This window comes from Desarmillaria tabescens (assembly GCF_030435595.1).
Source record: "Desarmillaria tabescens strain CCBAS 213 chromosome Unknown EV420scaffold_26, whole genome shotgun sequence".
In the NCBI taxonomy this organism is placed as follows: Eukaryota; Fungi; Basidiomycota; class Agaricomycetes; order Agaricales; family Physalacriaceae; genus Desarmillaria; species Desarmillaria tabescens.
The window spans coordinates 131,920-147,642 of record NW_026848325.1 but is presented as its reverse complement, the minus strand read 5'-3'; the positions used below and the strand labels follow the sequence as shown (position 1 = coordinate 147,642).

General features: G+C 49.7%; 4 protein-coding genes across 4 annotated transcripts; 2 read left to right on the top strand and 2 right to left on the bottom strand.

Annotated features, from left to right (window-relative positions):
- Nucleotides 1-2,242: 2,242 nt before the first annotated feature.
- Nucleotides 2,243-3,957, top strand: EV420DRAFT_588116 (cytochrome P450). Its single transcript, XM_060482688.1, has 3 exons — nucleotides 2,243-2,289; nucleotides 2,340-2,714; nucleotides 2,771-3,957. Coding segments are annotated over exons 2-3 (996 nt in total). The 5' UTR covers nucleotides 2,243-2,289; nucleotides 2,340-2,712; the 3' UTR covers nucleotides 3,765-3,957.
- A 467-nt stretch (nucleotides 3,958-4,424) lies between these two features.
- On the bottom strand, nucleotides 4,425-6,319 carry EV420DRAFT_1644845 (MFS superfamily; the record flags this gene model as incomplete). The annotated part of the gene is made up of 9 exons (XM_060477698.1): nucleotides 4,425-4,724; nucleotides 4,776-4,824; nucleotides 4,884-5,129; nucleotides 5,178-5,747; nucleotides 5,805-5,828; nucleotides 5,884-5,929; nucleotides 5,979-6,014; nucleotides 6,089-6,227; nucleotides 6,284-6,319. 9 exons carry the CDS (start codon nucleotides 6,317-6,319, stop codon nucleotides 4,425-4,427), a joined length of 1,446 nt encoding a protein of 481 aa, XP_060328707.1.
- Nucleotides 6,320-6,612: 293 nt separating this feature from the next.
- On the top strand, nucleotides 6,613-7,414 carry EV420DRAFT_1481447 (uncharacterized protein; the record flags this gene model as incomplete). Its single annotated transcript, XM_060469771.1, has 3 exons — nucleotides 6,613-6,678; nucleotides 6,734-7,087; nucleotides 7,139-7,414. The coding sequence occupies 3 exons, from the start codon at nucleotides 6,613-6,615 to the stop codon at nucleotides 7,412-7,414; spliced, it is 696 nt and encodes a 231-aa protein (XP_060328706.1).
- Nucleotides 7,415-7,516: 102 nt separating this feature from the next.
- Nucleotides 7,517-14,411, bottom strand: EV420DRAFT_587948 (uncharacterized protein). Its single transcript, XM_060482687.1, has 18 exons — nucleotides 13,432-14,411; nucleotides 13,306-13,382; nucleotides 10,595-13,252; nucleotides 10,488-10,541; nucleotides 10,309-10,437; nucleotides 10,090-10,257; nucleotides 9,242-9,957; nucleotides 9,114-9,182; nucleotides 9,000-9,062; nucleotides 8,856-8,945; nucleotides 8,699-8,803; nucleotides 8,564-8,647; nucleotides 8,411-8,509; nucleotides 8,197-8,357; nucleotides 7,987-8,149; nucleotides 7,893-7,932; nucleotides 7,758-7,844; nucleotides 7,517-7,705 (listed from the first exon to the last, which is right to left on the bottom strand). Exons 1-18 carry the CDS (start codon nucleotides 14,286-14,288, stop codon nucleotides 7,620-7,622), a joined length of 5,706 nt encoding a protein of 1,901 aa, XP_060328705.1. The 5' UTR covers nucleotides 14,289-14,411; the 3' UTR covers nucleotides 7,517-7,619.
- Between the last annotated feature and the right edge of the window lie 1,312 nt (nucleotides 14,412-15,723).

The following is a 15,723-nucleotide window of genomic DNA, read 5'->3' as shown; positions in this document are numbered from 1 at the left end:
TCAATATGTACACCGCATCACAACCGATATTCAGCATTCCGAGGTGATGCAGAGCTTCTGGAGGAGAAAAAATAAGCTATAATCTTCCTTCAAAAGCTCTAAATGGGGGCTTACATTGCGCGGGACGTCGATCCGTATAGTCAAAGACTAACTCATTGTCGACTAGTGAGCATGTTTGTAGGTCAAGTCTTGAATTCACCTAGGATGCGTTTGGGCGCCCAGTAGACGAATATCCGTCGACTCGGACCAAAGCTTAAGAACAATCAGCATAGGGAATGACACAGTAAATACCAGATTTGAAGAGAAGGCGTCCTTTTTTGAGACAGACTTGTATTCTGTACGCTGAACGTGCTGTACACATGTCAAGCATAAATAAAATCAAAATAAATGGAATACACAAAGTTTTGACGGTACTCCACGGGTACCAAAACTGGTACTTTTCTAGGGCAGACTGCAGAGATGGTGCAAGAGGAGTATCTCAAGCCATAGATGTAGGTGCACGGGTCCTTAAGGGTATCGAAGCAGTTACCGGTGATACAGGACTTGGGGAGATGCAATCATAGAGAAATTGCGTTCTCCGTTGCCATGCCTGGACATGGACTGTTGACTCAGCCAATTAGTACGGTTTGGGAGTGTGACTTGTAGACCTATAAGAGCTAATGGCAGATATAGAGGTTGGAATAGAGATAGCACAGTGCCCAGTAGAAATCGTTATTGACCTACAGCGAACTGATGAGGGAGTCGTGACTGGTCCGGCAAATGCCGTGATGGATTGATAAGCCGCCCCGAATAGATTTTCCCGCTATCCCCTGCAGTCCTTTACTTATACGTACAAGTCGGGCACCTTGAAAGTTCGACGAACCCGGTGCTAACTTAACTCTATTCTCTTTGTGCTCTAGAATACCTGAATATCAACGCTAGCATGACCGATTTGGAAAAAAAATTAGGCAAAGAGTAAGCAAATAAGTGGGTGTTTCTTTCATCGAAATCCTGGTCATCTCTAATCTGGGTTGTTAGTAAGGTGTACCAACATTGCGACATTTTTCATGATGCAGACGCGCACGATGATATTTTATCGGATTTAGTTTCTTTTCCATACTCGATGCCACCATCTCGCGCTTAGTATGAGCTCCCGGAAACACGTTCTTATCGGAGTCCTCCCTACTTAATGGTCCAGCAGCTTCTGGAGGGTTCTCTGCTCTCACAGCGCGGCTTACTGGGCAAATACATGAATGATCACAAGCTCCTCAGGTTATGGGTTCTGTGATGCACGCACCGGCGATAGGACAGTGTGTCCATTCTACCACACTGCCCCGCGCTTGAAGGGTCAGTTCCTTCGATACTCCGTAACGGCATCACTTTTCTTCGTCGAGGACTTTTGAAAGCGTTCGGTATACACTTTGTTCCCGTCCGTTCTGGTACGTTTTACGATAGAAAGCTGGAAAACTGGATTGATTTTGTGTGCAACCGCAAACCGGTCCGAGTGTCAGGGAGGAGGAAGATATCACTAAGACGGATGGGAATGGGACTACACTTCGTGACGGCAAACTTATCTGTGAAGAGAACGGATGGAGAATCTGTACAAGCGGGACAATGGTTAGTACAAGTCACGGAAGCAAAAGCGCTGTTCTATGAGATGTCACTGACAGTTTACCTCGTGAGCGTTTCTGACGTGTATGGCGGCCGCAGGTCGCTCCATTCATGTGCAGAACGAGATCGAGGGTCCTTGCAAGGAGACGGCGCGGAAAGCGTATACGTGCGAAAGCTTATATAGGTGTGCCGCTCCTGTTGTTCGTGTCGCAGTGCCTCATTTACGAGCTGTGCCAGGATCTACGACCGTTCTTCGTCCGCTTACATGCTAGTGTCGTTCAGAGGTACCTCTGTACAATCGAGACTGGAGAGACTAAGAAAGGATCAAGGCATATGGTTATCGGATGCTCCGGAACAGCGCGCGCCTAAAAATGTCTTTGCCTCACCTAGTTTCGTCGTGCACCGCCGAACCACATTCAACGGCGCCTTTAGATTGACTTAATGCCTTCACACCACATAGAAACGGGGATGTACCAATGTGTACCCTAAACTTTAACCGTGTATGTGAACCGCCACTTTCCGAAGGTTCTGTCTTCATAGCGTCAATGTAAATAAAATGCTAATTCCTACTTCTAGCGTACATGCATTCAGATTTCAATTCCCGGGTAATATCTATCTCATCGATGACTATCTGGCGCTAATGTGTGCTTCCTCTCTGTTCCACTTAGCACCGTTCCCAGTACCCGACACGTCAAACCGGTGGGCGATCTATTTTTGGTGTATTTCGTTCATTGACAGAATCATCATAGAACATGCCCGTGAACTCGTTTAAGTAAGGCACTCCGCATGTGAATAGGATCTTTACTTTTCAATGCACTTGGAATCATCATAGAACACGCGCGCGAACTCGTACACGGCGCTCCGCATGTGAATACGATCCTCACTTTTCAATGCACTTGATCACACCGGCCCTCGTAATTGCATTGCTGGATCTCCGTGCTTTCTTCATGGCAACAGGTATAAATTGAGCTATCGACGATGCGATCCCGTTTGGAGAGATGGTATACCACACTCTTGCGTTGCTCCTAGCCTCTGCCTTGAGCGTTGCTTTCTACCTGCGGATCAAACGACCTCTTCATCACTCCACTATATCATCCATCCATTCTCTCCTGAAGCCCGTTAATGTCCCTCTGGTTTCACTCCTGCATGCTCGTGCCCGTCCTAATGAGCGCCTTATCAGGGCATTTTCCCTCACCAATACTTTCGTCAAGGACGACGAGCTTTCCCATGCGCGATTCCGGAACAGAGCACAGGGTCTTCTTAACAAGGCCAGTGACTGGCATCGTTTCAAACGGATTGCAGATCACGCAGTCCTGTCGTCTCTCCCGTCTACCGTCGTCCGTGTCGATACGCTCGTACAGGCGGTGACGTTACGAGTGATCCTAGTAGGCTTGCTGGGCACCGAAGACGCAGAGGACGCTTCTTTTCCTCCATCTTCCGTCGAGACCGTCTCGTCTTTGATCACCAAGCTATGGGCTCTATCCAAGCATCCGGAGCCTATTGACCCCACCTTCTTACCCCTTCTTAATCAACATCTTCGCGCGCTAGTGCCAGATACTGATGCTTATCCCAATCCCCTCGATTTCGTTATACCTGCCTGGGAAACAATGTGGCGAGTCGTTGCTACGACGTTCGCACATGTTTACAAGGACGATCGGTTTAGGCGCGCGCTTGAAGAACTGCATGTGAACCCTAGCATAACCCAGTTCCGCCTGCAGGGCTGTGACCCAAGTGCCGAGAGTCTCATCATCGAAGCAATGCGTCTTCATCCCCCTTCGAAACACATCTCACGTTCGGTTCCGTCCCTTCCCTCATTCTTACCCCGCTGGATGTCGTCACGCCTCTTTGACACGCTCCACGTCGCGGACGTTTGGGCTGTGCATTATTCTCCAGCCGTCTGGGGGTCTTCAGTCGAGACGTTTGATCCTTCGCGCCACATGACGCGTACACCAGAGCAGGAGGAAGGCTTCCTTGCATTTGGCTATGGAAGGCTACAGTGCGTGGCTAAGAATTGGGCACCGATGGCTGCTGCCACTATCCTGTCATCCATCCTTGCTGGTCTGGATGAGAAGTACAGGGTCAGAGCAGGGAAAGGTATCGGAGGAAGGGATGGTTGGGAAGGATGGGAGATCGTAGCGCTGCCAACTGCCGTCCCACTGTGGCATGATGGATGATCCTTTGTCAATCGTTTGCTGTTGGACATTTTTTCTATCTTGTATTTCGGTCGAGCTGGTTGAGTATTTGTATGAACGCAATACAGCATCATTTTCAAGATGTCGAATAAGTATTTTGAATTTTATAACCTTAGGTAAATTAGAGTATATAACCCGTCCTTTAGCTTTATCATTTGCAGTTGATTTGCAGGGTGGGGACAAAGCAAATTAAAATTAAATATCGTTCTTCGATTAACACCAACCGGCAGCTTCGGCGCGTAATCTGATGTAGATACGCGGTAACCCCCTTCTCTTCTCTCAGACTCTCACCGACACCATGGATTATGACAATTACACATACTTGGCAGTCACCCTCAGTCCTGGTTCATATTTTATCCAGTACCCACAGGTCTAACCAGTACACACCCATTGCTTACATATGTGGGTCCAGTAGGAGCACTACGCGATGTGCAGATGTTGTCTGTGCCGCAAAAAGGATGGGCGAAGCAGGGCAGATCGGTGATGGAATCGTTGACAGCCACTCAACGTGTCGACAGAGTTGATGTTCAATCGCTGAGGCAGAGATCCAAAAGGGAATGAGTTTTCAGAGACCTCCCGAACTGGGGTTAGTGTGAAATCTATCTCATTTCTACAGGTGTCCTCGAGGCTCATATCATTTCTCTAGCGTATCTCTCCGCTTTCCTTCTCATTCGTTTCATGCGATCTACTATCGGATCCCATCTCGGTGTCTTGTTTATCATCTTCTCGTCTTTCTTCTGTTTGCTTCACGACATCCTTCCTGGCCTCCCAGCCTCCTTGATACCCAAACCACGTCTTGTTGTCGCAATGTGGTCCGCGCAGCATAAGTATAAAAAGCATCCATCCACAGAATGCCATCGAGAGAGCACCACCTGCACGCCATCCGTACTGTACAAACACTTTTGTGCCTACGGACGAGCCCATCACTTGGCCAATGAATAACTAGTAGTGTATGTAAGAACATATACGATCTGAGATGGAAAAGGTACACACAGAAAGAATATACACGGCATTGAGGCGCGCGCGAGCCTCTGGATTAATACTGTGTCGACATGGCTTGGTAAGTCAACTAAAAACGATAATCACTCGCTGAACGCGAACCTGAAAATCCGCGTTGCGAGAGAAACTTCCAGCATTTGCCGAAAGGTATCGATCCCTATCGTAGTGATGATAACAGCAGCGATGGAAATACCACCCGCGCCCGTTTGTATGGCTTGAGAGCATAGCATCATGAAAATGCCAATCAAAGACGCATACCAAGGGACCAAATGGTCGATAGCCCTTCCTAGGACCGGACCCATAGCCACAGCAAACATCCCTATAAGCCCGAATAGCCCTATGACCAAACTGAATCACCGATTGAGCGAATGTTTATAACCGAAGGATAGAGCTTACGTGGAATAATTATACGGATCCCCACCAAGCAGGAAAGTAAGCGTAACCCAAAAATTTGTGAACGAAGCGCTCGACCCGATGCTGATAAGACACGCTTGGATGAGGAGTGGTTCCGTTACGGCGAACTTGGCCATCGTCCGAAGGATATGCCAATATGTCAGATGAGCGTTCTTCGCAGGGTAGTCCGGTACGACGAAGTAACTTCCGAGGACGAGGAAGTACTGAATTCCTATGGCGAGGTAGTAAACAACGCGCCATGAGGTGAACTCTCCTATGACCCCTGAGAGAACTCGCGCGAGGAGGATACCGAAGAGCAGTCCGGCAAGGACAATGGATAAAGCTGAGGCTCGACGTTGTGGTGGAGCGAGATCAACTGCGAGGGGCATTAAGACTTGGGGAACAACTGTTACAGCACCGACGAGGAAAGATAATGCCTCAAAGGCAGCGAGACTGGATGTTACTGATAGACCAATGGTAAGAGACGCGGAGATCGTCACAAGAATTAGGACGAGCTGTCGACGGCGGACCAGATCTCCAAGAGGTGTGATTAAAACTAGTCCAGTCGCATATCTATGAGCAACCGTAAGCTCCGGACCTGTGCTATGTGGAAAAAATTGAAGGCCTCACCCCGCTTGTAACAGCGTTGGTATCCTGTCGTGTTTACAAAATTCATGCCTAGAAACAGAGACAGAAGCGTACAACTCACCTGGATACCTCTTCGTAGGTAACATTGAAATCTTTCGACAATTCAACTGCATGTGACTATTAGCGACACCCTCTTTCGCTAGAAACGAGACTTACTGAGCAATGGTTGACAGTAGTACAGATTGGCAACCGCTAGTGGTAGTGTTACCGTGAGTCATGACCAAAAGGCGAAACAATGACTGTTCCCGGTTTGAAAGCGGACATACTGAACGTGCTTATAACTCCGAACGCGATATTCATAGCCAATGAGAAATGAAAAGGTTTATCGGTGTCATGTCGCAGCCGTTGGGGAACAGGTATAAATCCGAAATCTTTTGGGGCCGTAACCTTCGTTGTATCCTCGACCTAATACGTTGTCAGCTTGGTGATCAATCTACACAACTGAGGGGCCTAAGACATACATCGCCTTGAGCTTCTTGCTCCTTTATGGTCGCCATCGCTATTCTGCAGGCACCCTTGTGGCAGGAAACTGGAAGACTGAGTCTCATGATGGAATGATATCGGTCCGGGGCTGATAGTTATTCCGACATTATCTGTCGCTATTTTGTAATCAGCGCAATTGAGGCCGATATGCCATAATATTTTACGCTGAGCACGCAAAGAGAGAATTAACGGGGATTTCAAGTCAAAAGGGGAGAAATATATGAGAATTTTCGTTAGCCACGATGGCGTCTGACAAAACAGGCAATACTGTTGCCATTCTTGTATACGAGACCAAGCGAAGCCAAACATGCCCGACGACTCCTCCAAGAACTCTTCTCCGCCAAAATCAGAAAAATGGATTTCCATTTCCCTAGTACGTGAAAATTTCTTTTTCTCTTTCTTTGTAGATAATCTAATCCTGGAAATAGGTTGCAGGGACAGCGCTCACTCTCGCCATTCCATGGACACTACTATCCCTACGAAAAAGAATCCGTTCTAATGCTCTGGCAAAGGCCCCTCCGCGTAGAACAGGAACTGTCGCGTTCAAGATCCAACCAATAACTGAAGCGAAGCCTGTGGCTTCTCCTGTAACTGAAGAAACGAAATCGTGGAAGAGTCTTTTTCCTTCTGAAAAGGATGCATCGGTCAGACCACACGCGCCGGCCGATGGTGCCCGACGGGCGCTGTACACTGTAGGAGCCTTCGGAATTTCCACGGCTCTTGTCGGTATCGGTGCATTGGCGACTATCTGGGGTACTCAGCTTCTACTGGGCGTTGACACGGTACGAATGCTCCTTCACTAGCAGCGTTTGCTTACAGTCAATACCTATTAGGTGGATGAGTTCGCTGTTATGATGCGAACGTCCGTAGCTACAAAGCTAGCCCCACTCTCGGCTCGTATCCACAGTTTCCATAAACCTGAACTCGACGACGGTGTGCCTTCGGACCCGCAATGGAAATGGGACGAAGCTGAGAAGCGTTTAGAGGAGATTTTTGAAAAGCAGGGAGGTTTTGCTTGGGCAGAGGCTGCACTTCGGGAAGCTGAGATAGAAGCTAAACTCGAAAGGGAAAAACGAAGAGAAATGCAGGAGAAAGCCAAGCGGCAGTAGAACTCAGAAACACTGCTCAGCCTCAGGTAACGGGATTCAGAGGAGCACGCATCCGTGCCTCATAGTGATGCGACTAGCAGAGCGTTGTTATTTCACGATGTAAAGTAAAACGAGAGTTTGGTATATACAGGTAGTAGTAGCTTGAAAATGTCCATTCCAAAAGTTCCAGTTCAAATTAGTAGATAGCTTTAATGTACGTGCTTCCTCAATGCGCCTTGCTGATTCTACGAGACGCTCTTTTTTCCGCTTCAAGGCACTTTCGGCTAGCCGACTCGATTGCCTGCATCCATACTACAAGAAAAACGTCAGATGGCTGTAAATTCTCGTGAAAGCCTGAACATACATTGGCATTCACGAACTGATGACGCTCGGAGTCCAACGGCCTCCCCACCTCGAGGATATGGCAATGCGATCTGGAAACAAAAATCATCTAAAAGAGCTGATGAGCATGCGTCTCAACCACAAGGAGAGTAGTCACCGTTTCCATCTTTCAGTCGCGCTTCTGATAGCGATATGGGCTGCATCCCAAGGTTAGATATTACCAGAATCATAGAAGGGAAACGAACACTGACCATCCGATACAAGTTTTTTGCCGTCGCGTCGGTCAATACCAACGTATCACTACACAGAAACGCGTGTAATCTCCGACCGCTTTTGGCTTTACACAGAATCCCATCCTTGAGGAGTATTCGTGCACCCATATACCGAGTGGGAGCCGTCAAATCCAGCCGACTACTCGTAATCGTCAGTAACCAGAAGGGAGGAAGGGGGGATGATTTCACCCTTGGCCAATCCACAAGTGCTGAGAAATCTCCCTAAGCGTCTCGCGGCCCTCCTGCTCGCGGATGGTTTCGTTGATGTGAGCTAAGATCCTCTCTGCAGCCCTCAAGGATTCAGTGATTGCTATATGTTCGTCTCCGCCGGGCTCGGTATAATGAAGGATCTACACGGTTATAAGTCGATGCATCTTATAGGCGAAAGGAATATGCTACTTACTTGCTTGACAAGAAGCGGATACCGCGTTATTCGCTGCATGGGTATGAGCAGATAACTTGACAGGTCGAGGCTGCGAGCCGCAGGATCGTCTCGAAGGCGCTATACATACGCTCAGTCTCACGATACACGTCATGAATTCAAGTCAATTCAAACCTGTAACTGAGCAGCAAGGTCAGGTCTTGAATCGCGCAATGACTGCAACACTTTGATGGCATTCGATTGGTTGACGCAGTATTCCTGAAAGCACTAGTAAGATCGTCGTAGGACAATGGACACAACCCCGCCTACCATATACACGGCCATATTTGACATATGACTCTGCAAAACGTCTCCAATTTTATCGATGTACAACCGACAATCTTTCTGACGCTCCTCCAGAGCACTCATGAATGTCTAAAAAGAAGATCAGTCTCGTCTTAGTCAGGAAGAATCAAGGACTAGAGACCGTGTTGATTATCAAAATGTCTTCCACGTTCGCAAAAACTACCGTTACTGCCTTCATATCCAGGAGTGATAGCACGTTCGAATAGAAGTGCTGCAAAGAGGAGTATCAGCAGATGTTATTGTACACTCAAATACTCGTCCATACCTCGACGATGAGCTGCAGATCATGTACATATGCAGTCTCTGTTGCAATGAGTTCAAATATAGCCTTTCAAAGCGCATCAGCCCATCGTCAGAATAAGTATAAGACACAACTCACCTCCTGTCGGCGTCGTTCCTTTGATGGAATCCCTTCAAGTGCAGATTTATCCACAAGACTGGCCCATGACTATAAACAAAGCTGCAAATCAAAAACAGACATAAGAACCGAGACCTAGTGATACGCACACTTCCAAACGCCGGACTAGCAGACCTGCTGAACTCGGTTTCGGGGGAATTGAGTATCGGAGCTGATATCACCAAACGCTTCTCCGTTTCTGGCGACTTGCGTCCCAAAAAGTGCATGATGCTGGAGTATCGACTCTCTCCTTCTTTCGAGGGTGTCTGCGAGATAGTGGAGATCGTAGGCGAGCTTGGAGGAGCTGAATCCATGGAGGCTACCGACATCCTATTAGCATCAGCGTGGGTGTACCGAAATGCCTCGTATCTATCGAACGCATCATTGAGATGCGCCGACGTCTCTGATTCGGTAGGTGGGACGGGCGGAAGGTCCTTCAGCGAAGACGTCGACGTGTTGGTAGACAAGCGTTCAGGAGCAAGAGGAGGAGGTCTACGTTTGCCAGACTTTGGTTTTCGGGGAGGTCTCGGAGGAGGTTTCACATCCTGTTTGACAATGAGACCAGCAGCTTCTAAGACCAGTTGTCGTTCGTGTTCACGGGCTTCGCGTTCAGCCTTGGTTTCAGGATAGGTGTCTTCTATGTCGCTTTCGTCGAATGATAAGTAGTCGGAACCTTCGGCCTCAGTATTAGTGTCAGTATCGTCGCCACTCGTATCAGTCCCAAGATCGCCCGTAGAATCAAGTTTCGGCTGGCTGGTTTTCACTTCAACTGAGCTTTGAACGGCCGCGATGTCGGAGACCGGTGCAATCAGAGTACGATCAGGATCTATACCATTGAATTCCATTGCGAAGCAAGTTATAATTGAAGAGTACATGTAAGAAACAAAAAAAGGAGATTCAGCCTGTTTGCCAACAAGACGTAAACAGAAGAGCTGGGGGAGGGGATAAATTTACTGACCCTCAGCGACCTCTAGGTAATCAGCGGGTGCAAGGAACACCGTGCCATCGTGTTCCACCTTCCACCATACATCTTCACTGTCGTCGACAACGTTAATCATGTCTCCTTCAGAAAAGGATAGCTCATCAGAGCCATTGCCTGTATACGTGTATAAAGCTTTGGCTGTGACTGAAAGAACGTATCAGGTAGATTTGGGGGGAAATCAGTGAAACGACTCACCGAACTTCGTCGGCTCAACGTAGGTACGAGGGAACAGACCTGACTTCCCAGTGGTCACGATGGTGCCGAACCACCAGTCACCATCAGTCTTTGAAGGATTAGCCTTCAGAATAACATTCTCATCGAAACCTGAAAGAACAATGAGCTTCAAATATGGCCCATGTGCGGGAGGAACTTACTTAAATCATCCGGACCATCCGCAACGTATGCATACAATGTTCGAACACGAAGCTCTAGAAAGGCATAAGTTAGCAACAAGAAAAGTCAAACAAACGGTAAATAAAACCTTGGGACTTGTCAATATCTGCCAGCGGATCGTCTTCGACCTGGATAACAGGCACAGGAGTGGGAGGTGCTACGTCGATCTCATCTTCTTCGCGCGTCGCAGGAAGGTGTTCGGCTGGGTTTCCTGCCTCAGTCGCAAGACCGGCATACCAATCGACGGACTGTCGATTAGACTGACCCGACAGCTCAGGATCCATAGGAGTGGATGCAGGTACAGCTGCAGGAAGAGAAGTATTGATACGAGGCGGAGACGGTGCTCGTACAACAGTGTTGATGTGCGAAGGAGGAGCTGAATCACCAATGACCCTACCAGCAACTGGTGGTCCACTCTTGTCCACCGTCTTCGTCGCTCGAAGCTTCCTCCCACCCTGGATGGAGCGCATGAGGGCGCCGACGTCGCCTGGACCCGAGGATGGAGCGGCAGCCGCGGGAGGAGGAGGAGCGGCAGGCGCAGCTGGCGGTGCAGGCGGAGGCGGCGGGCCTGGAGGCGGAGGTGCAGGCGGAGACGTAACACCCCGATCGGGAGCTGGAGATGATGGGGACGATGCTGGGCCTGAATCGGGACTAGCAGCTGCCGATTGAGGCCTAGGAAGCAAACTGCCAAACAATTTACTAGCGATATCATTCCTCGCACTCCGAGACTTGGTAATTTCGTCATCGCTACTGTCGTCGTCGCTGTCCGAGTTTTCTTTAATGACATCCCAATCATCGCCAATGGAAGAAGTACTTGGAGGTGCGGTGTTGTAAGGCGTTTTGACTGGGACCGGGCCGGGACTTCTGGGAGAGCGAACTGCAGGCGGCGGCGTCGGGACTACCACAGGAGGACTGACAGAGGCGGCGGGCTGGCCCCATGGATTGCTACCAGAACTCGTTGTCGCTGGGGATGCTGCCGCAGTTGCGCCACCTCCTTTTATGAGACGGCTGAAAGGATTAGTATCAGGCTTTTCAGCGGGAGTTTGAACCGCCGGGGTAGAAGGACCAGCGAACGTGGCAGGCGGAGAGACAACGGGAGGTGCCGGGGGCGCTGGGGGCGCTGGAGGTGCGGGTGCAGGAGGTGCAGGAGGAGGTGTCGCAACTACTGGCGACGGCGCTGGCTTATTCTTGAAAGCTTGAAGTTTAGCTTGGTATCTTTCTTCTTCCAGTCGAGCTTCTTCCTCCTCCTGCTCAAGTTGTCTCAGCCTCGCAGCGCGCGCTTCGCGCTGCTTCTTGATAGCCTCCTCACGAGCACGGAAAGCTTCCTCTTCTGGGTCAACCTCGGGAACTGCAGGAGGGAGTGGTGGTGCAGGTGCAGGAGGGATGATTACGGGAGCAGGTGGACGAGCCGCCGGAGCTCGTGGAGGGGGCGGGGCGGGGGCAGTACCTCTGGGTTTAGGCGCAGGCGGCGCAACTTTCGCACGCGTCGGTGGTGGGGGAGGGGCTTTAGCGGCAGGAGGAGAAACAACAGGCGGCGCAGGAGCCGAGGCTTCCTCCTTCAAAGCCTTTTCACGCTGAAGACGTTCCTTGCGCAAATTTTCTCTTTCTTCTGCCTCCTTCTCCGCAGCTCTGGCCTTCTCCTCGGCTTCTTTCTTCTCTTGTTGTAGTCGGTCTTCCACAGTGGTATCGATTGGAGCAGGAGACGGAGTTGCTACAAGACCCAAGGCAGCTTTGCGCGCTTCAATGCGCCGTTGAGCTTCAGCACGGGCGAAGGCTTGGCGCTCCTCCGGAGTCATGTTCTTCTTCGCTGGAGCAGGCGATGGTGGCGCCCTGGCAGCCGAAGGTAAGCTGGTGACCGTTACAGATGGAGTAGCAGGAGAAGGCGAACGAGCAGCAGCAGCAGCAGCAGCTGGAGTGCGAGGACGGTCGTAATCCCTATCTCTCCCATCGCGAGGCGAGGGCGTCCGACGCCGATAGTCATCTTCGTAATCCCGCCTATACGAGCCACGAGAATATGGACGATCGCGATCATCGTCATACCTCCGAGACGAAGAATATGAATCATCTTTGTCGTCGTATCGACCAAACTTCCGATTCAAATCGTCTCGATCTCGCGCCCATTGTCGCTTCTCTCTTTCTTTGCGCTCGTCCCGTGCCTTGATCTTTCTCTCGACTTCTGGTACTCTTTCATGCATTAACGATAACAACTCCCTTTCCAGTTTTCTCCTTTCCTCATCCTTAGCAGCGGTCCTTGGTCCGCGCGAAACGTAATCGAGATCATCTCCCACCCTCTTAACACGGTATTTCAGATCCTCCATTTCTCTGTCCAGAGCCTCATCTTCCGCCGTCCTGGCCGAATCAGCTTCGGCCGCACGATCAAGCATCTGCGCAGTGTTTGCGAGCATGTTCTTTACATCGGCAAGGTCAGCCGATGGACCAGTGTCATTTCGTGACCTAACGTTATCACGGTTTATGTGGCGGCTACGTGGGTGATAAACGCCGCCGGGAGACTCGTTGTCTGAGTGTCTGTAGATAGTTGCATCCCTACCAGAATCAAGGGCAGAAGAGCCGGTAAATGAGCGGTCCTTCAGCCGCGATACAGGCAAGTCGATGCTGCTTGGAGATCGTGATCGAGTCTCGTTTTTTAGCACCCCCTTGAGGAAATCAACAGAACTATCGAGATCACGATGGGAAGGCGGAACGAGTTCAGGAGGAAGCTGTTCAGGAATTTCATTTCCATTTAACTCTGCATCCAATAGATCAGCAATGTGATGACGGAGATGAAAACTGCAGACATACTTCGATAGATGAGACCCATTGCGACATGGAATTCTGCCTTATTCAGTTTTCCTCGGTCGTCAACGTCGGCCAGGGTCCTGAATACATCCATAAGTCGGGAATAGAGTCAGAATAACATTCACTCACCATATTCGGGCAAGATCATCTTTTGAAAGTCCACTCTGCCCAAATACATCCAACGCCGTCTGCCCACTGATAAAGCCATCACCATGTGTATCCCAAGCCCGGAAGATATTGTCGTAATTCTTCTTTTCTTGCTTTGACAGTGCCCATGGGACTCGAGGGGCAGCAGTGCCTTTCACCTCTTGATTGTGCTGTTGGAACGACTGCTGCAGGGATAAACCTCCTGGCAGTATCTGTGACGGTAGCTGAGGGGCACCACCGGCGCTATACGGAGTAGATGGATTCATCGGCAAGAACGTGCTAGACATCATTTGCAAGCGTGGATCCATATATCCTGTGACCTGTGGCACCAGAGGACGCGCAGCAGGGAAACCCGTTTGCTGGGGCTGGATAGCAGACAAGCCAGGACCTCCCATCCCAGGCGACGGGCTCAGAAAGCCACGATTTTGCTGCTGCTGCTGTGGCTGTAGAAAGCTGCTCTGATTCGGCTGATACTGAGGAGGTATGGGCGGAACAGGTGGTGGCGGAGCTGGTCGAAGACCTGACGAGAAATTGCTTCCTGGTCCAGGATATCCTGTCGGCTGAGTCTGCATAAGGCCATTCCCAGGAAAACCCGTCTGCTGAGGCTGCATACCCTGAGGTCCAGGATATCCCGTCCTCTGTGGCAGTATGCCGCTTGACTGTTGTCCATAACCAGGCTGGAACTGAGAAGGGGGTTGCTGGAACTGCGGGTTTTGCTGGAACGGCTGCTGATTAGGCTGCTGAAATTGCGGGTTCTGCTGGAATTGAGGGTTCGTTGGCTGGTATCCAGTCTGCATGGGATACTGGAATCCAGGCTGGCCTTGACCCCATTGCGCCATTGCTGAGGAAGGGAAGGATAAAGACGCAAAGAACCTGCAAGCACAGCGCGCGGCGGTGCTTGTCACATTTGTGACACAGTCACACTATTTCCAAAAACGAACTCACCGAACGACCTCTTCCACGGACCCTGGCTTACCTTCGGCGTTTCATCAACAGATATATCACCTATAGCGCGACGAATTCTTTAACCTATCTGTGTCTGAGTTGTCTTTTTTCTTTTGAAGTTCGGCTTCCAGCTCGCACCAAATGCCTTACAGGAACCATCTCATTTTCCATTCCTCCATTATTCGGGACCGCACTATTGTCAGCCGGACCATCAAAATGATTGACCTGGCGACTTCTTTTCTTAGGAAGGCTGACCTTCGGGGCCTGCCCTACATATGCATAATAATCGGTGTGATTTTTATTGTACATATGTTCACGCCTCGCTTCATCTACGTGTATTTGTGGTTGACTGGAGCCGGAATCTATCTCTTGGCTCTCTCCGCTTTGGAGGAATACGGTGTACTCCTAACCATTGTGTAAGTCTGTGGGCTCTGCAAAGATACGAAGGAAGACTGAGGCATGTCAGAATTATAATACTTAGTCGACACCTTATGAGTCTCACCTGTCCGGCTGACATTCAACGTCCGTATGCGTGTACTTGAGTTTTAAACCCTGAAAATTTGTCTTCGCGTCAGCTGCGACTCTCACTGAACGTAAAAGGCTTCCTTCCGAGATTTCCCCACATATGTTGGCTTTGTCACTAAAAGCCTGCCGGTCTGTGAACCGCTCCAGGCGAAAGATCTTACTTGAAGCTTAGTTGGACCTTTCTGAGCTTTGGTTATACTTCAGCTACCTCAGATGGCGGTAAATGTTGGCCGATGCCTAAGGTATGCTAGTTATATGGCTCACCACCCAATACACGGTTCGCACTAGTGGGAAGACCTTAGAAACTTTGACATTGTACCTCCGTACAGCTAGCCCTTTCTTTAGCACGGAACGTTCGAGATCTTCATCGAATTCCCACACAAACAGGCCATAGGAACCACTATGCTTCTATTGGAGCCCATGAAATACCCTCATGACGAGCGATGAACGGCAATGAGTACTAACGATTTTAGTATCCTCAGCAGTTCATAAGGCTTCCGGGGCTCGCATGATTCCACTACAAGCACATTAAACTAGTTCGCAACTAGATTCAAATGAAAGATAATTAGCCAGCGATTGCGTAAAAAATATCAGGAAACTCCGTCCCATGAGGAATAGCACACAAATGCTTATACTTCCGTATTTACCGCAATCCACATGTCCTACGTTTCAGCTTCATCTCCGAGGATCACTGCAGTATTCCCATCGAGCAGTACGCGAGAGTACGCGTTCAACTCGTGATTTTAATTTACCCTGGATCAGAACTCGGATCGAACCCCGATCGGCAAACTGAGAGCCGGACAG

Excerpts from the sequence above, each read along its gene's own strand:
- EV420DRAFT_587948 (XM_060482687.1), bottom strand. The coding sequence starts at position 14,288 with ATGGCGCAATGGGGTCAAGGCCAGCCTGGATTCCAGTATCCCATGCAG. Across the intron at positions 8,946-8,999 it reads ATCTGCAGCTCATCGTCGAG|CACTTCTATTCGAACGTGCT; the intron begins GTATGGACGAGT and ends TCCTCTTTGCAG. Across the intron at positions 7,706-7,757 it reads ATCAGTTCGTGAATGCCAAT|TATGGATGCAGGCAATCGAG; the intron begins GTATGTTCAGGC and ends TTTTTCTTGTAG.